We start from the raw sequence: 22,208 nt of genomic DNA on the forward strand, positions 1-22,208 counted from the left end.
GTACCTTTGGAGTAATGTTACTTTGGATTCAAGTCCACATCTCCCCAGGACACACAGACTCTGGGACTCTAGGCCTAAGATCCATGTTAAAGGCCTAGCTGCCTTTTGCCAATAGGGGACTGCTCCGTACAGTCAGACTCATGGCAGATGCTAAAGTCATCAGCTTACTCCACCTGTCTTCCAAACATTGTTGATTGTGCTGAATAACTCACTTATTGTCTACTGTAGGGATGTGTTTACACTTATAATAATGCGTATTCTACTTCAGGAACTCAATGATGGCAAGTCTTCTAGTTAATTAGCTCAAGTTAATTAAATCACTGTCATCTATTAGTTGCTAGTGGGGAAGTAGAATACTGTTTGTGTTGGTTGTTCCTTAGATTTGTTAATTATATTTCTTTACACAATTTCATCTGCATATGATAATGTAATCAGGCACCTGACCTGGTGGGGTATATATCCGGGGTGAGTTTGTTCAATAAATGTTTCAGATCTTATACAAGCTATTCTCGGCTAGTCTTGTATGTTATGCGGCTAGAATATCTGATATCTAAGTTCAAGACTGAAGGAAGCGGTATTCTGAGGGAAGCACACAAGCACATTGTGGGGTCGCGGTTCCGTTATACTGTTGTTGGTATCTCAACCATCCACCCTTTGCTAGCCTTTATCTGACCCTTGGGGCACTACTTCTCTCACTGATATGAGGCACTATTCTTAACACTAACACCAACATTGGGGCATATTTCCCACAACTGTCACTAATGATGGGGCACTATTCCTCCCACTAATATAATTGATGGGGCACTATTCCTCCCACTAATATCATTGATGGGGGACTATTCCTCCCACTAATATCATTGATGGGGCACTATTCCTCCCACTAATATCATTGATGGGGCACTATTCCTCCCACTAATATCATTGATAGGGGACTATTCCTCCCATTAATATCAATGATGGGGCAATATTCCTTCCACTAATATCAATGATGGGGCACTATTCCATTCACTGACACCAATGATGGGGCACTATTCCTCCCACTGACAACAAGGATGGGGCACTATTTCATCCACTAACACCAACGATGGGGCACTATTCCTTCCACTGACACCAATGTTGGGGCACTCTTCCTCCTGCTGATCGCAATTATGGGGCACTATTCCTCCCACTGATAGCAATGACGGGGCACTACTCCTACTGATAGCAATGATGAGGCCCTATTCCTCCCACTGACACTAACGATGGGGCACTATTCCTCCCACTAATATCATTGATGGGGCACTATTCCTCCCACTGGTACCAATGTTTGGGCACTATTCCTCCCACTAATATCATTAATGGGGCACTATTCCTCCCATTAATATCAATGATGGGGCACTATTCCATCCACTGACACCAATGATGGGGCAATATTCCTCCCACTGACAACAAGGTTAGGGCACTATTTCATCCACTAACACCAACGATGGGGCACTATTCCTTCCACTGACACCAATGATGGGGCACTCTTCCTCCTGTTGATAGAAATTATGGGGCACTACTCCTCCCACTGATACCAATAACCGGGCACTACTCCCACTGATAGCAATGATGAGGCCCTATTCCTCCCACTGACACTAATGATGGGGCACTATTCTTCCCACTGACACTAATGATGGGGCAATTTTCCTCCTCCTACTGACCACAGGCCCTATGCAAATAAACCTGAGACATTAGGACATTTTCTACCCTCACTGGCCACAACCCGGCCCCCCAAAAGTCTGAAGGACAGTAAACTGGCCCTTTGGAAAGTTTGGAGACCCCTGGGTTAGAAGATCTTCTGAGTAGGAGATCATTCACCTTTTTGCTTCTGGGGGTAGGGTACCCTAGAAACTGTCAAGAAAACCTGTATTTTGCCTTGAATGGAAAAACTGGCAGAATTAATGGAAAGTGGTGACTACCAGGCCTTATAGTATTGTAATTTGAGCTGGCCATTAATCAACCTTCTGCTCTTTTCACAGCACCCAACTTGAGTCATAACCTGTAAATATAGAAGAGAAACACAATATTCCCCTTAATCTGCTAAAACGATCTGATTCTGACTGATGCTGCTAACCTCAAACTTCTGTATAACCCACAAACTTCGTCTGCCTGTCACTTGTGGCTTTCCTCAAGCTTCCGAATCTAGCAAACTTCGTCATGACATCTTTCATATTCCCCGCTCTAAGTACAATATATCTGTTTATTCTCATTGGGCTCATATTGTAATCCGGTTTTTTATTTCACTTTGTCCTTCTCTTACGTTTGTCATTCTTTGGCATAATTAATAAAGCTTAGAGCAATGGTTAAAATTCTGAAACCAGAGATACAAATTGGAGTCATCCTTCATTATGACTGTTGTATACTGGATTCTTGACTTTCTTCAAGTAGGCAGTCCAGTATAAAAACTAAGAGCTTCAAAATCGGAAAGCCAAACAAATGGCCACTGCCCTCGCCTATAACTGGCCTTTGCACAAAAGAGCACATGGAAAGGCAATGCAGGTCAAACAAAACCAAAGAAAATTCCCAGCTCAACCTACTGACCAGTCTGCAACCAGCCGAATTATCGTGTCCAACAGTATGTGTTAAAAACAGGGGTTTAGTCCGTTATAATGAATGTGCTTCCACTATGGAGGCTCTTAAAATTTAGAGTTAGGACTAGAGAAAATAATGGGGTGCCTTGACTCAGCTTAGGCATGTATTGGCAAATGTGTGAAAATGAAACCCCTGTTTTTTTGCATACTGTTAGACAGGATAATTCAGTCGGTTGCAGACTGGTTGGTAAGTTGAGCTGGGAATTTCTTTGGTTTTGTCATGCGTTGCCCTTCCATGTGCTCCTTGCTGTGAAGGCCAGTTATAGGTGAAAGCAGTGGCCATTTGTTTGTACTGTTGAAGTATTAGTGAGGGGATGCACTGGACACCTATGCTGCCATGGTGCTATGTGTCCAGTGCCCCCCTGTGCCTTTAAGGATGGGTGGGCTCAGGGGTGGCCCAAGACATTGTGCTGCCTGGGTCCGAGAAGGAAATGCTGCCCCCCCCCCAAAAAAAAAATGAACCGCTTGCCGACCGCCGCACGACTATTTACTGTGGCGGTCAGCCCTGTACAGGCAAAGTGACGTAGGACTAGGTCGCTAGCCTGTGAGCCTGTAGGGGGCGAGCACGTGCCGCCGGAGGCACGCTCCCGCCCCCGCTCATTCCCTAACAGGGATCCTCAAACTACGGCCCTCCAGCTGTTGCGGAACTACAGATACCATGAGGCATTGTATAACTCTGACATTCACAGACATGACTAGGCATGATGGGAATTGTAGTTCCTGAACAGCTGGAGGGCCATAGTTTGATGACCCCTGCCCTAAGAAGTCTGCGCGTGTGACTGGCGGACCCGATGTCCGCCGGTCACTCGCGATCTCCCCGTGGAGAGGGAGAAAGGCAGGCAGCTGATGTAAACAAAGCCGCCTGTCATTCTCCCTGATGTAAGAACAGAGATCATATGATCCTGCTATGTAGGATCGTATGTCTCTGTTCTTACATCACTAGCCACACCCCTTTACAGTTAGAAGCACGCCCCTAGGGACACACTTAACCCCTGCATCACCAATAAAGTAAACCCCTTCCCTGCCAGTGTCATTTTTACAGTAACAGTGCATATGTATAGCACTGATTATTGTAGTAATGTCACTGGTAACCCCAAAAGTGTCAAAAATGTCAGTCAAGGGTCCGATCTGTCCGCCGCAATGTCGCAGTCCCGCAAAAAAAAATCGCAGATCGCCGCCATTACTAATTTTAAAAAAAACACCAAAAATGACATAAATCTTTCCCGTAATTAGTAAACACAATAACTTTTTGCTCATTGCAATTTTTTTTTACCAAACATATGTAGCAGAAAACAAATTGGCCAAAACTGTTAAAAAATTTTGATTTTTACATTTTTTTGGGGAATTTCATATAAAAAAATGTGAAAAATATTGTTATTTTTTCAAAATTAAGGCTCTTTTTTTGTTTATAGCGAATAAAGTAAAAATCGCACAGGTGATCAAATACCACGAAAAGAAAGCTCTGTTTGTGGGAAAAAAAGGACGTCGATTTACTTTGGGTACAGCGTCGAAAGGCCGCGCAATTGTCTGTTAAAGTCACACAGTGCCGAATCGCAAAATAGGGCCTGGTCAGGAAGGGGGTAAAATCTTCCGGGGCTTAAGTGGTTAAAAAATAAATCGCACCCACCAAAAGGCCCTACACATCGATTATTTTATATCATGATAATTAAAACTAATATTAAATTTATCAGGAAGTCAGATTTACATGTAACAGCTCCTTGTCTATATGCAAAATCGTATGACATATCATTATGTTCAATTCTAAACCACAAACTCCAGTTTTATTTTGTTTGTCTGACGTCATTGCGCACACCACAGTCATGTGAGGTTTGTTCCCAGGAGGAGATGCTCCGCCTCCTCGTATTCATCAGTTTGCACTATATGCGGCAGTATGAGATAAGGAAATGCCGCCCGTAAGGCGCTGCATAATGATGACACGCAAAACTGCTGGAAAAAAAATCTTGGCCGTCAATTTTCTGCCCCTCTCAAAGTTCTGCCTGGGTCCAATGGGACCCATAGTAGGGCCAGCCCTTTGGTGGGCTCCCTCCAGGCTCACCTGCTCTCTGCCTCTCCATTATAATGCATGCGTTTCTACTATGGATGCTCTCAAAATATAGAGCTAGGACTTCTGATAATACGGGGCTCTGCAGCTTACACATGTATTTGCAAATGTGTGCAAAGTAAACCCTTGTTTTTATAATTGCATGCTGTTAGACAGGATAATTCGGTTGGTTAGCAGGCTGGTCGGTAAGTAAAGCTGGGAATTTCTTTGCTTTTGTATTTTAAACTGGAAAGTCACTCTGGTTCTATTTACTGGTTCTAACTCTGAGTGTAGGTTGGCGGTAAAGAATCATCATCCTTGTTCAATAGCAATGTGTTAGTTTTGATTTCCTTCTTAAAACAAACTTATTTTACCTATGAAGGGAAAAGAAATGGGTTTGGTTAAGTCATGACCCCCTTAGCTCCATATACTTACAGTAAAACCTTAATTCGTTCCAGAAACATGCTTGTAATCAGTGGCAAGTGGTGCTCAATATTTGGGGGGGCGCAAACAAACCTCCCCCCCTCACTCGCACCATCGCAGCCACCACACCCGCCCCGCGCGCGGGTGAGGAACGGGAAGACGGTCTTACCTTAGGAGATGCGGAGGGGTAGGGCTGCTGCACCTCGCTCCAGCCAAGGGAAGAGCCGGAGGAACAGACCGGCTTCTCCTCCCAGCCGAGCAGAAAGTGGGTCCTGATTGGCCGGGAGTCTTAAGACTCTCTGGCCAGTCGTGTCTCAGGACCTGCTTTCTGATAGGCCGGGAGGAGAATCAGGAAGACAATAGCAAATATTAATTTGCTATTGTTACACAACTGGGTGGGCTCTGCGCCCCGAGCCAACCCTTTTTTGAAGCCAATTAGAGCCTCAGACTCTATTCATGTGCTTCAAAAAAAAAAAAAACATTGGTGTCCATGCGTCTGGTGCCCTGCATGGATTAGAGGGGCGGCGCCCCTGCGCCCCTTATGGACCGGCCTACACTGCTTGTAATCCAAAGCACTCGTATATCAAAGTGAATTTCCCCATAAGAAATAATGGAAACTCAGATGATTCGTTCCACAACCATTTATTCATAAATCCTTCAGTTTATAGTCCATATAAAAAGATTATAGCAATGTGATAGGTTGTGTAACCATAAAATGTCCATCCACAAATGGCGCCTCCACAAGGGGATTAGAAGCAAAATCCAGCAGGAGCTCCAGAGTATAAAAGAGAAGAGAGGCGCCTCTAAGTGTAGCAAAAAGCTTACATTTAATGAAGGTTCAACATTAACAACTCCCATGGCTGATGATTAAAACAGGCACATCTAAGTATGCAGGCATCCGGGTTAAAGCTGTCCACATAGAACAGGGGTGTCATACTCAGTTTCATTGTAGGCTGTTGTATCTGTAAGACTATGCATCTACTTAGATATTTAGAAGTATGCAGTGTACAGAGTGTAGAGTTCACAAGTGGGCTACATACAGATTGCAGAGTTCAGGGGTGCACTATGTACAGACTTCAGGGTTGAGGAGTGTATGTTTGCTACAAGCCACCTGGGAGACACCAAACATGTGGAAGAAGGTGCTCTGGTCAGATGGAACCAAAATCAAACTTTTTGGCAACAATGCAAAACGTTATGTTTGGCGTAAAAGCAACACAGCTCATCACCCTGAACACACCATCCCCACTGTCAAACATGGTGGTGGCAGCGTCATGGTTTGGGCCTGCTTTTCTTCAGCAGGGACAGGGAAGATGGTTAAAATTGATGGGAAGATGGATGGAGCCAAATACAGGACCATTCTGGAAGAAAACCTGATGGAGTCTGCAAAAGACCTGAGACTGGGACGGAGATTTGTCTTCCAACAAGACAATGATCCAAAACATAAAGCAAAATCTACAATGGAATGGTTCACAAATAAACATATCCAGGTGTTAGAATGGCCAAGTCAAAGTCCAGACCTGAATCCAATCGAGAATCTGTGGAAAGAACTGAAAACTGCTGTTCACAAACGCTCTCCATCCAACCTCACTGAGCTCGAGCTGTTTTGCAAGGAGGAATGGGCAAAAATTTCAGTCTCTCGATGTGCAAAACTGATAGAGACATACCCCAAGCGACTTACAGCTGTAATCGCTGCAAAAGGTGGCGCTACAAAGTATTAACTTAAGGGGGCTGAATAATTTTGCACGCCCAATTTTTCAGTTTTTTATTTGTTAAAAAAGTTTGAAATATCCAATAAATTTCATTCCACTTCATGATTGTGTCCCACTTGTTGTTGGTTCTTCACAAAAAAATTACAGTTTTATATCTTTATGTTTGAAGCCTGAAATGTGGCAAAAGGTCGAAAAGTTCAAGGGGGCCGAATACTTTCGCAAGGCACTGTAAATTAATAACTGAATGATACCCTTGTCATAGAAGCACCTTTCTTTTTTTTATCTGTTAGCTGAAACTGTATATTAGCAAATTAATTTATAGAATCTCTGTAAATGACAGAATTATTACTTGGATACAAGGCAGGAAATTCTTACATTGCAAAAAAAAAACAATTTCCAGCCATTATGTGTTTTAGTGCAGAACATAAAAATGATGATTTGTAAGCTCCAGCCTCTGATATATCTGCTTCTAGATAGCACTAAGCAGCTTCAATACTCCTGGGAGGCTCTCCAATAGGTATTTGGCAATCATAATACATAGAGGGATGGATGTACAGTTTATTCATAGATCATAAGGAAGCTCTCCACATTTCCCCCTTAATGACCAGGCCATTTTTTGCGATTCGGCACTGCGTTAATTTAACTGACAATTGCGCGGTCGTGCGACGCTGTACCCAAATAAAACTGATGTGCTTTTTTGTTCCAACAAACAGAGCTTTCTTTTGGTGGTATTTGATCACCTGCGCGATTTTTATTTTATTTTAAATTACAAATCTAATTTTTTCATCATTTTAGGCCAAATATTTATTCTGCTACATACAGTAGTTTTGGTAAAAAAAAAAAAAAAATCCCAATAAGTTTATATTGATTGGTTTGCGCTAAAGTTATCGCGTCTACAAACTAGGGGAAAGATTTATGTCATTTTTTATTTTTATTTTTTTTTTGTTTTACTAGTAATGGTGGCGATCTGCGATTTTTAGCGGGACTGCGACATTGCGGCGTACAGATCGGGCCCCTAACTGACATTTTTGACACTTTTGGGGGGACCAGTGACATTACTACAGTAATCAGTGCTAAAAATATGCACTGTTACTGTAATTATGACACTGGCAGGAAAGGGGTTAACTCAGGGGCGAACAAAGAATTAAATGTGTCCCTAGGGGGTGCTTTCTAACTGTGGGGGGGGGGCTTGTTGAATGAACTCAGAGACCTGTGTTTCTAAATAAGAGGATCCCTGTGTTCATAACTGACAGAACAGCCCGGAGAGCACACAGGGGGGCACTGGGGCAGCATGACCTGGATAGGAAGGGCGGTGGCATACAGAGGAAGCAATCCCCTCCATTCTCCTCCTGCAGCCGCTGAATGCCTGAATGGAGGAAAGGGATGAGAATCGGCTGCAGGAGGAGAATGGAGGGCATTGGTTTCTCTATATGGCACTGCTCCTCCTATCCAGGTGTACAGGGGAGCCACACAGGCCCCCTGGCGCATGGGTCGGGTCGCAATTGCAAACCCTGTAGGTATGACCCCTGGTGGGCAGATAAGTCCAGATAGGAAAAGATATGGGGTGAAGAGTAGATAGGAAAACTGGCAGGGGGAAGAGACCAGGAAAGGCCATAATAGGATCAAGGTCGGAGGTCAGGGTAGGGAGGCCAAGACAATACAAAGAGGAGGGTAATGTAAAAAAAGGGATACTAAAGGATGCATCCCCCCACCAGAGGGCCAGGTAAATGGACTATAGGTAACTCAGGCTGGAAGAGTTCAAAGGTGGTAAAGCATAAGCAAGCCATGGTTCCCATATTTTGAGAAATTTAGGCTGTATGTCAAGGATGCTAGAGAGTTTCTCATACCCAACATTGAGTTCATGCGGCCTTTGACTTATTGGAAGAGGACCGTGGGGCTTCTTCTAAGCTTTGACTTTCATTTGCTTCACAGCCAGAATCAAATATGTAGCCAGCTTCTGTTGCTATGTAAAGTGGCCTGGAATTGTGTAATGGAGTAGGGCCAACCTCACATACTTGGGTCCTGTTATCTCAAAGTCCTCTCTATTTCTTAAGCCCCGGAAGATTTTTACCCCCTTCCTGACCAGGGCTTATTTTGCGATTCGGCACTGCGTGACGGACAATTGCGCGGTCGTGCGACGCTGTACCCAAATGAAATTGATGTCCTTTTTTCCCCACAATCAGAGCTTTCTTTTGGTGGTATTTGATCACCTCTGCGATTTTTACTTTTTGCGTTATAAACAAAAAAAGAGCGACAATTTTGAAAAAATAACAATATTTTTAAAATTTTTTTATATGAAATTCCCCCCCCCCCCCCCCCCAAAAAAAAGTAAAAATAAATTTTTTTTAACATTTTTGGCCAATTTGTTTTCTGCTACATATGTTTGGTAAAAAAAATCGCAATAAGCGTATTCTGATTGGTTTGCGCAAAAGTTATTGCGTTTACTAACTAAGGGAAAGATTTCTGTCATTTTTGGTGTTTTTTTTTTTTAACGAGTAATGGCGGCGATCTGCGATTTTTTTTTACGGGACTGCGACATTGTGGCGGACAGATCGGACCCTTGACTGACTTTTTTGACACTTTTGGGGGTACCAGTGACATTACTACAGTAATCAGTGCTATACATATGCACTGTTACTGTAAAAATGGCACTGGCAGGGAAGGGGTTAACTTTATTGGAGATGCAGGGGTTAAATGTGTCCCTAGGGGCGTGTTTCTAACTGTAAAGGGGCGTGGCTTTTCGTGTAACTACAGCGATATAGGATCCTACATAGCAGGATTGTATGATCTCTGCAGTTACACCAGGGAGAATGACAGGCGGCTTTGTTTACATTAGCCGCCTGCCTTTCTCCCTCTGCACCGGATGATCGCGTGTGACCGGCGGACATCGGGTCCGCCGGTCACACGCGCGGACTTGTTAGGGAACGAGCGGGGGCGGGAGCGAGCCTCCGCTCGCCCCTTAGAGGCTCACAGGCTAGTGAGGTAGTCCTACGTCACTTTGCCTGTACGGGGCTGACCGCCGCAGTAAATAGTCGTGCGGCGGTCGGCAAGCGGTTAAGCAGTACTATTATTTATGGCCCTTAAACATTAATTTGGATACTACGGCCAAAGTAGGTTCATTTTATCTGAAGTGAACCTACCTTCAAACACCCAATCTTACCCAACAGAAATGGGCTTCTTCTTCACTTGGCCAGATGTTTGAAGTGATCACAGGTGCACTTTTCCATGCTTCTTCTCATTTTAGTAAATCAGTCCCTATGAATATTTTGTAAGCCAAGGGACACATTAAACAATGTTTATTTAGTTCATCGTGATATATTTCACTCCCTCATTTTATATTTAATTTTGCTTTGATTACATTCCATATTCCATAAATTTATGTGACGTGACATATCCAGCTTAGATTAGTGACGCACAAATATGCCAAAAACTTTGGCTGGACGCGAGTCTATTAAGCCTTTTGGAAGCAGCCCAGTCATCTGGGAAACAGTGTTATTTCGCTACTAAAGCTGCTTTGGTATTTTTTCTTTTATATATTCTCATAGGCAGGGCTTTTTTTCAGCGGGAACCCGGGGGAACGCAGTTCCGGCACCTCCAATGGGTGCTGGAGGATCTACTGATGCTGGCTGCTGGGAGATCTATTGTTGCTGGAGGGGATCTATTTTTGCCTGGCAATCTATTGTTGCTGGTGGAGGATCTTTTAATACTGAGGGTTAATTATTGCTAAAAGGAATCTACTGTTTAGGGAGGGGTCTACTGTTGCTGGCTGCTAGAGAGTCTATTGATGCTTGCTGCTGGGAGATCTTTTGCTGTTTATGGGGGGTCTATTGCTGCTGGGGGGGGCGTCTATTGCTGCTGGATCTATTTTATTGCTTTTCTTGTTATCATAACCTAATTCCATGCATTCCAATACAAAATTATACTTGGCTCTATAGTCTCTAAAAGTGGCTGTACTGGAAGCTGGGTAGGGAGTGGAACCAAGGGTCAGTGCTCGTAGGTTGGAAGGGGTGGAACCAAGGGTTAGTGCTTGGAGGTTGGAAGGGGTGGAACCAAGGGTTAGTGCTCGTAGGTTGGAAGGAGTGGAACCAAGGGTTAGTGCTCGTAGGTTGGAAGGGGTGGAACCAAGGGTTAGTGCTCGGAGGTTGGAAGGGGTGGAACCAAGGGTTAGTGCTCGGAGGTTGGAAGGGGTGGAACCAAGGGTTAGTGCTCGTAGGTTGGAAGGAGTGGAACCAAGGGTTAGGGCTCGTAGGTTGGAAGGGGTGGAACCAAGGGTTAGTGCTCGGAGGTTGGAAGGGGTGGAACCAAGGGTTAGCGCTCGGAGGTTGGAAGGGGTGGAACCAAGGGTTAGTGCTCGTAGGTTGGAAGGGGTGGAACCAAGGGTTAGTGCTCGTAGGTTGGAAGGGGTGGAACCAAGGGTTAGTGCTCGGAGGTTGGAAGGGGTGGAACCAAGGGTTAGCGCTCGGAGGTTGGAAGGGGTGGAACCAAGGGTCAGTGCTCGTAGGTTGGAAGGGGTGGAACCAAGGGTTAGTGCTCGTAGGTTGGAAGGGGTGGAACCAAGTGTTAGCGCTCGGAGGTTGGAAGGGGTGGAACCAAGGGTCAGTGCTCGGAGGTGGGTAGGGGGCGGAGACACAAAGTAACTTAAAAGGTGGAGTTCCTGCACCTATTCTCTGAGAAAAAAAGCCCTGCTCATAGGACTATATCAGTTGCTTCTCAGCATCACTCAGTTAGATATGCGACTACTGCAGTATGGCGGCTTTGTAGGGCATTGTAGTGGGTTGCTGTAGGAATTGTGTCCAGTGCTTAGCCAAATCCTTGTCAGAATTAAAAGCTTAAATACTGAGATTTTTTTTTTTTTTTTATTAATCCAGAAAAATAATTATACATTGAGAGTACAACATAACCAGTTGGTTGGATTTGTATAAAATATACATACAGACACAACTTCAGCAGCATCATATTACAGTTTGTATGCACGTACATGTGAGATCTTTGCATTAACCACTTTAGGACCGGAGGATTTTCCTGCTTTACGTTCAGGCCACTTTTTGCAACTTGGCACTGCGCAACTTTAACTGACAATTGCGCGGTCATGCAACGCCGTACCCAAACGAAATTTACGTCCTTTTTTTCCCAGAAACAGAGCTTCCTTTTGGTGGTATTTGATCACCTGTGCGATTTTTATTTTTTGCAATATTAATAAAAAAAGAGCAAAGATTTTGCGAAAAAAATTGACATTTTCTACTTTGACAGTTAAAAAATATCCGATATATTCAATTGTTGTCATATATTTAGGCCAAAATGTATTTAGCTACATGTCTTTGACAAAAAAATCATCAATGAGCGTATTTTTAACCGCTTTAAGACCGGAAGATTTTACCTCATTCCTGACCAGGCCATATTTTGTGATTCGGCACTGAGTTACTTTAACGGACAATTGCGCGGTCGTGCGACGCTGTACCCAAATGAAATAGATTTTTTCCCCACAAACAGAGCTTTCTTTTGGTGGTATTTGATCACTTGTGCGATTTTTACTTTTTGCGCTATAGGCAAAAAAAGAGTGACAATTTTGAAAACATAACAATATTTTTCAAAATTTTTTTATATGAAATTCCCCAACAAAAAAAATGTAATGTTTTCTGCTACATATTTTTGGTAAAAAAAAATCGCAATAAGCGTATTTTCATTGGTTTGTGCAAAAGTTATTGCATTTACTAACTAAGGGAAAGATTTATGTCATTTTTATTTTTATTTTTAACTAGTAATGGCGGCGATCTGCGATTTTTTTTTTTTGCGGGACTGCGACATTGCGGCGGACAGATCGGACCCTTGACTGACATTTTTGACACTTTTGGGAGTACCAGTAACATTACTACAGTAATCAGTGCTATAAATATGCACTGTTACTGTAATAATGACACTGGCAGGGAAGGGGTAAACTTTATTAGTGATCAGTGGGTTAAATGTATCCCTAGGGGTGTGTTTCTAACTGTGAGGGTGGGGCGTGGCTAGTGATGTAACCACAGAGACATACGATCCTACATAGCAGGATCGTATGATCTCTGCAGTTAGATCAGAGAGAATGACAGACGGCTTTGTTTACATCAGCCGCCTGCCTTTCTGCCTCTACAGCGGGAGATCGCGAGTGCCCGGCAGAAATCGGAGCCGCCGGTCACTCGCGCGGGGATGTCAGGGAACGAGCGAGGGGGGGAGCGCGCCTCTGGCGGCGCGCGCTCGCCCCCTAGAGGCTCCTGAGCGAGCGACGTAGCCCTACGTCGGTTTGCCCAGGAGAGCCAGACTGCCGCAGTAAATAATCGTGCAGCGGTCGGCAAGCGGATAAAGTGGTAACCAGAGCCCCAATCCTGGAACTATTATATGTATGCATCAGCAATAATAGAGAATCGCAGGGCTTTTTTTTCTCAGAAAATAGGTGCAGGAACTCAACCAAGGCCCCCCTCCACACCCTATAAACCACATCAAATAGTGGGTCTGGTCAAATTTCACAAACAGTGGAAGGGTCTTGAAGGGGCATTAAATACCAGGAGTGCATTGCGTACAGAGTTCGGCGGTGCGATACGCACAGAGCGCAGACTTCAGCCTTCATCCACACCTGCATCTTACTTTCACCCCTCTTCAGCTTTGACCTCTGCATACAAACCCTCCTCCACTGCCCCATCTCCCCCTTTAAAAGCTCCACCATTCTCCACATGTCTTACTTGTGTTTCTGTATTAAGCTAAAGCACCCAGCCGGCTCTAGTACCTCCCCGCACACTGTAGGTGGCTCTGCCTCTCTCACTTCCAGGGAGACCATCCAGCTGGGGTGTCAGCATCCGCAATTTACCCTAGGCACCTGCATATCCCTTGCCCCCATCCTGCACTCAATGGGAGCCACTGGGAGACAAGCTATTACTTGTAAACACAGAAGCCGGACTTCTGTGTTTACAAGTGAATGTGCTGAGCAGGGAACCGAGGGCCTGAGCCAGAGGTGGTGGAATTGAGCTCCACCAAGTTCCAGCTGAAAAAAAGCCCTGATTATCCGGCATTCAGACCTAGCAGCCGGTCCATGACCAAGTCAGATGGTGCTAATCCAGAGACACTCAACCAGGAAGCCCATAGCCTATCATACTTTCTGTAGCATCCCCTGTGTTGGTAGACAAGCTTTTCCATTCGTATGGTATTGCCCACTGCCGTGATCCACTCCTTTATGGTAGGAGGACTTTCAGATTTCCAATATATCATTATAAGCTTGCGTGCCAAGAACAAGGATCTCACGATAGCCTCCTTAGTGTAAATCTCCCACTCCAATTCATCTAATATACAAAGTAGACAGTGTTTAGGATCCATGGATAAAGATACCTGATATAGTCCGTTCACCACCCCCATCCAAAAACACTGAGAAATTTTAAAGAGGTTTTTTTTTTCACCCTGAAATAGAAAGACATAATGAGCTAGTATGCATCGCATACTAGCTCATTATGAAATACTTACCTTAGAATGAGCCCCCGCCGCGCCGCCCGCTTACCTCTATGACGGGCGACATGTCCAGTCGCCCGTCTTCCGGGATCGCGGCATCCGGCCATCTGATTGGCCGGAGCCACGGTGACGTCACTCCCGCACACGCCCGCGGGAGCCGACGGTCACGACACGGGTCTCTGAAGGAACGGCACGAGCGGCCGTTCCTTCAGAGCGCATGCGCCAGTGACGTCACTGGCTGCATGTAAGGTAAATATCTCCTAAACGGTACATGTTTAGGAGATATTTACAGTACCTATAGGTAAGCCATAAGGCTTACCTATAGGTACAACTTGCAGAGGAGGGTTTACTTCCTCTTTAAAAATACAAATATCACCCTGGCTATGGTGTAAACCAGTGGTCCTCAACCCTGGCCTACAGGGCCCACTAACAGGCCAGATTTTCAAGATAACTGAAATACATCCCAGGTGATATCATTTGCTGCTCAGTGATTGCAGTACTCTAGTCTGCATCTCCCCAAGGTAATACCTAAAATCTGGCCTGTTAGTGGGCCCTGTAGGCCAGGGTTGAGGACCACTGGTGTAAACCACTTATCGGCAAATCACAGTCCTTCCACTGGACCAGGGGTCTCCAAAATTTCTAAACAAAGGGCCAGAAAACTTACTGTCCCTCAGATTTAAGGTTGGGGGGGGGGGGTTCAATATCTGTGGAATAAGCAATGCCCCATCTTTGGTGTTAGTGGGAGGAATAGCTCCCCATAGTTGGTGTCAGTGGAAGGAGTTGTGCCCTATCGTTGGTGTCATTGGGAAGAATTGTGCCCCATCATTGGTGTCATTGGGTCCTAGTGCTGGTGCCATTGGGAGGAATTGTGCACCATTTCTTGGTGTCATTAGGAGGAATTCTGTCCCTTCATTGGTGTCAGTAGGGGGGATTGTGCCTCATCATTGGTGTCAATGGATGAAAGTAGTGCCCCAAGGGCCAGATAAAGGCAAACAAAGGGCTGAAATTTGGAGACTACTGCACTGGACCAACAATCATCTCCTCCACTGCTTTCTAAAGTAGGAAACAGTAATAGAATACAGAGGATAGTTGGCAAGATGGATGGTATCTTAATTGGCTATGAACACTTATTTCCAAATCTGTAAGATCCAGATGCTCAGTAACTATGCCAACTTGGAATTAGTCAAATGGATCTAAAATGTTTCCTCAAAGTCTTATAGTTATATGATAAACTTGTGTCCTTCATATGTAACACAGAATGAAATCTTTACAAAACCTCAATCACACTAACATTGAACATTTCTTCATGGCATGATGACCACATTAATGGAACGCATGCAATGAGAAGACCTCCTGAAAGGGCGTACTATGTTTCTCTTTGTAATCCTATTTGATGTCCTTTTTTACAGGTTGGTGGTTGGAGCCCCCTTCGATCAGAATGGAGCACAGAAGACAGGTGACATATATAGATGTTCCATCACCAACGACACAACAAATGACTGTACCAAGCTTGGAATTGGTAGGTGACGGTCCTTGTCTTCACTGGAAGCTTATATACTATTTATATGCTCTAGGTTTATTCTACAAGCCCACAATATATCAATCGTACTCCAGCTGTCCATTTACTATAGAACTTAGACAAGCAATATATTGTGTATATGCTTTGTGTGATATATGTTCAGATTGCACAAGTTACTGTAAATAAAAGTAACTATTATGTTGATAAACGTAAAGGTCCAAACAATCAACCTTCAAAAACATGAGTTACCCGTGATAGATAAATATCTAACTATTGTTGGAGTTTAATTATAAGTCACCCTACAGCACATGAAACGTTGTGTCAGAAAGATTTAAAACCACATTATGCGTCATAATACTTACCCCCATATGCAAGCTGGGAGCAGAAATAGATTTCTGAGAAACATTAAGATTTATTGTTTTACAAACGTAAAGATGAATTCCAGGTATGGATATTTTTACATAGTTATATTGGTCCAGTTTGGATTAGTTCTCAACTATACATTGGTCCAGCTTGGGCCAGTGTAACCATGTAGATACCATACCTGTGAAGTCCCTCTAGAAGCTGGAAATCGCTATAGTAGAAAGCACTACTACACTGCTACTCCAGTGATCTCCACTTTCTTCTGCGTCCCGTGAAAAGCTGCTAATTTCACCCCAAAACACGCTGACATTGTTAAATGTTTTATGCAGAATTAAGTTACAAAAATAAATATTACCAACATCTTTATTAGTGCCCATCAATGCAGCGTATCAGTGCACAACAGTGCAGCATATCAGTTCAGCCTTATCAGTGCAGCTTAACAGTGCCCATCAATGGAGCCTCATCAGAGCCAATCAGTGCAGCCTCATCAGTGCCCATCAATGCAGTTTGTCAGTGCCCATCATTACAGCCTATCAGTGCCTATGATTGCAGCCTATCAGTGCATATAATTGCATGCTTATCGGTGCCCATCAGCACAGCATATCAGTGCCCATCAATACAGCCTATCAGTACCCATCAGTGCAGCCTCATCAGTGCCATAAATGCAGCCTCATCAGTGCTGATCAGTGCAGCCTCATCATTACCCATCAATGCAGCCTCATCATTGCCCATCAATGCAGCCCCATCAATGCAGCCTCATCAGTGCCCATCAATGCAGCCTCATCAGTGCCCATAAATGGAGCCTATCAGTGCTCATCAATGCAGCCTATTAGTGCTCATCAGTGGCCATCAATGAAGCCTATCACTGCGTGGGGATCATCGGAAGGAGAGTCGGCTGAATCACACAGAGCGGGATCACCCGCTGTGACACAGCTTGGATCTGAAACGCCGGCCGCTGTCAAAAAAAGTTCCACCTCCTGGATCGGCTCCTATGATAGACATCACATTACTTCAAATTCCTGGCATTGGACCAGTATGTTGTCTATCATAGGAGTCGGTCCAGGAGGCAGGACTTTGTTTGACAGCGGCCGGCATTTACATATCCAAGCTATGTCACAGCGAGAGATCCCCGCTGAGTGTGATCCAGCTGGCTCTCCTCTTCCTCCCCTCTCACTTCCCCACAGTTTCCAGCTGATCGGTAAGAGGAGACACGGCGTCTGCCGTACCCCTCCCCCCCAATGGCCAAAAGCAAGCAGGCGAGTGGAAACTTTGAGGGCTGCCTGAAATTATTCCATGAACAATTGGCAAGTGGTAATCACTGTAGTAGGCACCGTTACCAATTTCTCAATGAGTGCAGTGTTCTCTGATTGAATGAGGTGCAGAGGCCACATCACACTCTCCACCTTGTCTAAGGTGGCTTTACATTTACTAAGAAAATGCAAAGCGTTCTTTGAATAGTGCCCATGCGGAACAGGTGTTCACAATGCAGTAGGGACACAAAAGCTAGTGGAGAGTACTGTAGTTGTGGGATAGTAGTGGTGCCAACGACAGTGACTTCCAATTTCTACAGGGATCCCACAGGTTCGGTATATACATGATTGCATTGGTCCAACCTGGACGGATATAACTATGTAAAAGTATCCATACGTGGAATTCTTCTTTAACGTGTGTATTGCCTGATGATTAGTTAGCTTTACATGTAGGTAAAATTGTCAGTAAGTCTTTTGGGAAAAACTGCAGTGGCTTGACTTTATACATTAGATTATGAGAATGGCATCCAATAAGCTCCAAAAATGTTCTTCCCATTCTTCTTTGTAATAAAATCTTTGGTGGTACCCAAAGATAAAGTTTAGACATCTCAGATTCCCATGACTGAGGCCATTATGCAAATAATCAGTTTCCCTATCTCTCCATAGATATAATTGCTATTTCACCAATCTAAAATAGATAAAAGTCCCAATACTACCCAACAGAATTAATTCTGTATCCAATAGCCTGTGAACTCTACAAACAATAGACCTGATCTACAGGTTGTACATTTCCAACATTGGCTACATAGACAGAGACTACTTGGCACCTCTGGGCCACCTATATTTAATGATGCTAGTAGAAGTGCAATGCTTGCCTAGATGTGATTGGCGAGCCCTACATGTATCAATGCTTAGGTCTATGTGGCAGTATAGTTGTCGAAGGTCTCTGTGGTAACTCAATAAGCTCCAAAAATGCTCTTCCCATTCTTCTTTGTGATAAAATCTTTGGTGGTACCCAAAGATAAAACTTAGACGTATTCACTCATAGTCCCATGACTGAGGCCATTAGAGCAAATTATCAGTTTGCCTATCTCTCCATAGATGTCATTGCTATTTCACCAATCTTCTGTGATGCCTCAATAGATAAAGTTCCCAATACTACCCAACAGAATTAATTATTATCCAATAGCCTGTGGACTCTACAAACAATAGACCTGATCTACAGGTTGTACATTTCCAACATTGGCTACATAGACAGAGACTACTTGGCTCCTCTGGGCCACCTATAATCAATGATGCTAGTAGAAGTGCAATGCTTGCCTAGATGTGATTGGCAAGCCCTACATGTATCAATGCTTAGGTCTATGTGGCAGTATAGTTGTCTAAGGTCTCTGTGGTAACTCAGAGGTTTCTCAGGTCTCTAAGGAGGTCTCAGAGGTCTGTTACTCTGGTAACTGGAGGTCTCTCAGGCAGGGTGACGCTGTCCAACGTGTCGGAACGAAAGGATAACATGCGCTTGGGAATGAGCTTAGTCACAAATCCTAAAGATAATAGCTTTGTGGTAAGAATATTCTATATCCTGAGCCCGCTCTATATGGCCTCATTCTCCTATATCCCCTGCCTGAATCTTTCTATGCTTACAGCATCTGCAGCCCACAATTGGGGCAGATACTGTCCCTCAGCCCCCCCATTATCTTTGCAGCATGTCGTATGACCCATATTCAAGGCTGTTTCTGCAAATTGTTTTGTCTTGGCTTAACCTTGAGCGCATCCTGCCTGGGCTTTTTTCTGCAATGTTAACTTGCCTGCTAATTATTATTAATTAATATTTACTGTAGCTTAGATGGTATTTTCTACATGTTTGGTAACAGTCTTGCCATGTTTTAGGCTTGCAGTCCATTGTGGTCTCATGAGTGTGGAAGCTCCTATTATACAACTGGGATGTGCTCCAGGGTCAACGCCAACTTCCGATTCTCTAGAATTGTGGCCCCTGCACTGCAAAGTAAGGCAATCGTATGCATGCAATTCAGGATATACTTTGAATTAAATGGAAATGATGGTTGTATGTTCTGTGAGTTCACATATTGAGATACCGGGGTTGATTTACTAAAGGCAATTAGGCTGCTCGATTTGAAAGACGAGTTGCATTTTGCAAGGAAATTTATCAATTACTTTGCAAAGAATCCTCAATCACGAGCAAGGAAAAAAAAAAAAACAGTATTTTGGCTTGCAGTTGATTGGATGATGGAAGTCAGCAGAACCTACCCCCATTCACTAAACTCTGGGGCAAATCCCCTCACAAAGTTCAAATTCCTTTGCAAAGTAAAAAAGTCGATTTGCCTTTAATAAATCAACCCCACATTTAAAAAAATAATGTAAAACAAAATTTAAAAAGGTCTAATTCACACAGGTTCTCTTTTAACTTTGTGTCCGCTAATAATGATTTTAGTGTATTTTTGGTGAAAATATTGTCTTAATATTGATATTCGGGGTTTGGGGGAGCCCTACAAGGTAGGCTGGACAGGGCTCCATGATTTCTAACAGGAGCCCTTGTAATGGTATTGTGCGTGAGGACACCATCTTGTCCTCGGCATCCATTTTGTTTAGTGGCCCAGGCTCCTTGAGCAGAAGTAGCCCCCACCTTTCGCTAATCAGTGGAACCAAAAGGCACTCATTCGCCCCGACCCCACCTCAATTAGTGTCACTGAATGCAGGTTCCTGCGTAGCTGACACTTTTCACACCTTTAACACCTTTAATATACACAAGCAGACATTCCGTCTCCTCGTGCTCTAGAGTTAATTGGTAATCTGAACACAGCATATGGCTCCTAGGTCATTCAAAAATGACGCAGTTAGCCACAAAACTTCCTAACTTTCTACTCAAGCAAGATATGTATCTAGAAAGTAGATATTTGGGTGCCACATAAAATATCGATCAAATTAATATCAAACATGAACACCCTCATGCCTAGGGGAGACAAGCTAGCGATCAGATGCCTTACAGGTCAGAGGTTATTGCGAGATAACCCATGTTTAGTGTCTAAAGATAGGACATTCAAAACCGGACCATAAAATATCAGTTTCAAGCATGTAACCGTTTCCTACTCAAGATATGAGTGCTTTTATTAATCTGTGAAACCGGGAGGTCCCTTAGCAGTTTATAGACTCAGAGGCTATTGGCTAAGTACTTCTGGTGACCCCCCTGGAGGGTCAGAGAAAAGGACAGGAACTGATAGAGAGCTCAGTTCTCATCCTACCATCGAAGCCATAACATCGCCCAAGGGGAACCAATCATACCTGTTCAGCTTCTGAAACTAAGGTAATACCAGGACCGCTTTAATGCAAGTATTTTCACTCTTTATATTCATATTTCTAAATTGCTGTATTGTGTCTCTATTTCTTTGTGACCCATTTTTCTGTAAATATTTTTATTCACACCAATTTTAACCTTTCTTATAATTAAACCTTATTTTGAAAAGTGTTAACTTTGTCTCTAAGCTCTTAAACGCAAACTGACCCAAAAGAACCTGCCTCCTGAAAGCGCGCTACTGTTTAGGCTAACCTATCTGAAACATTCTTGTCGGAGGTGACAGTGTGTGTTACAGACGGTTATTCTAAAGTCATAATTGATATTTGTAAAATCACGAGCGTCCGCTGGGCTCATTCAAACGTAGCGGTGGTGGCAGAGAAAGAGTTAATCGTTTAATTAACCCGGTGACAATCACTCTCAGTCTGCTGGCATCTAGATTGTGATCCTGCAAGCTGGACAATCTGTGTGCTGGGTGCAGCTGAGAGTGGCATTGTTACGCAAGTGATGGCAGGGTGTGAGATTGCTTGGTCTTTGGTCACGAGGTGGATGAGAAGGCCAGGGGTCTGATACCCGCCACCGTCACAGCCCTGCTATGCCGCCCTAATAGACAGAAAGCACAGTGCTTATATTGTTTCTCCACGTCCATAGATAAATTAAAAATGTACAGTAATGAAATATTATTAAAACATTTTTTTAAATGCTTATGTCCATTCAGGTTTAAATTTGATTGGTGGCCCCTGGGACATGCAGGAAATGTTTTTTATGTCACTTACTTTGATCAAACATTGCTTCAGAATGGGAGATGGAGTTATTACCTAGCTAGACATGTGCAGAACAGAAAAATGCGTTTCATTTTGGATAGATTTGCTATCTTACTAATTTGGTTTCGTTGATTCAATTCGGAATGCATTTAGTTTTGCTTCATTTCAGTCAGTTAATAATTTTCTAATGAATTCAAAATTTTCGGAGCGATTTAAGTTCGGATCAGTCAAAAAATGTATCAACCGATTCAAATTCTGTGAGAAGAATAGCTGGCCGTCCTTTATAACTGATGAGTCATCAGCTGTCAGCGGGCTTCCCCAGCTGAAATGCAAACAAATGAATGCCGGCAATAGAAAAGTTAGAAAAAAACAGCGTGGAATTCTCTCCCTTCCCATCCATACCAGGCCCTTCGAAGCAGGAGCAGACAGTCAGCGGAAAGCCTTCGATGAGATCAGAGGGTTTTTGTTTTGAGTCCGGCAGTGCGGTGGGCGGCGTGATTAACGATAGATCTACGCCGGTGGACATTGTGTTTTGTTTTTTAATAAAGGTATTGTCAAAAAACTGATGTACTGTCTTTACTCACTTTTTACACCTTTTTTTTTCTTTCGGGGGGGGGGGGGTGTGGGGGCCTTGTTAAAGGGGGCATCCAGATTCCAATAAGCCCCCCACCCACAACCACAGCCCAGGGTTGTGGAGAAGAGGCCTCTTTGGAAAAGGTTCTTTGGAGTGGGGGGAGGGGGAGGGGGGCA

At 43.9% G+C, this 22,208-nt stretch overlaps 1 protein-coding gene across 2 annotated transcripts in view; it reads left to right on the forward strand.

Annotated features, from left to right (window-relative positions):
* Nucleotides 1-22,208, forward strand: part of ITGA11 (integrin subunit alpha 11) — a 315,267-nt gene that overhangs the window by 117,869 nt on the left and 175,190 nt on the right. Inside the window, exons 3-5 of one of the 2 annotated variants that reach the window (XM_082253001.1) lie at nucleotides 15,665-15,774; nucleotides 18,857-18,948; nucleotides 19,275-19,389. In XM_082253001.1, coding sequence (XP_082109127.1) covers nucleotides 15,665-15,774; nucleotides 18,857-18,948; nucleotides 19,275-19,389 — 317 coding nt within the window. Of the gene's footprint in view, nucleotides 1-15,664; nucleotides 15,775-18,803; nucleotides 18,949-19,274; nucleotides 19,390-22,208 lie in introns of those variants that run through there. The other variant, XM_082253002.1, reaches the window with a different exon arrangement.

This window comes from Pelophylax lessonae, assembly GCF_965119305.1.
Source record: "Pelophylax lessonae genome assembly, chromosome: 4".
Taxonomy (NCBI): Eukaryota; Metazoa; Chordata; class Amphibia; order Anura; family Ranidae; genus Pelophylax; species Pelophylax lessonae.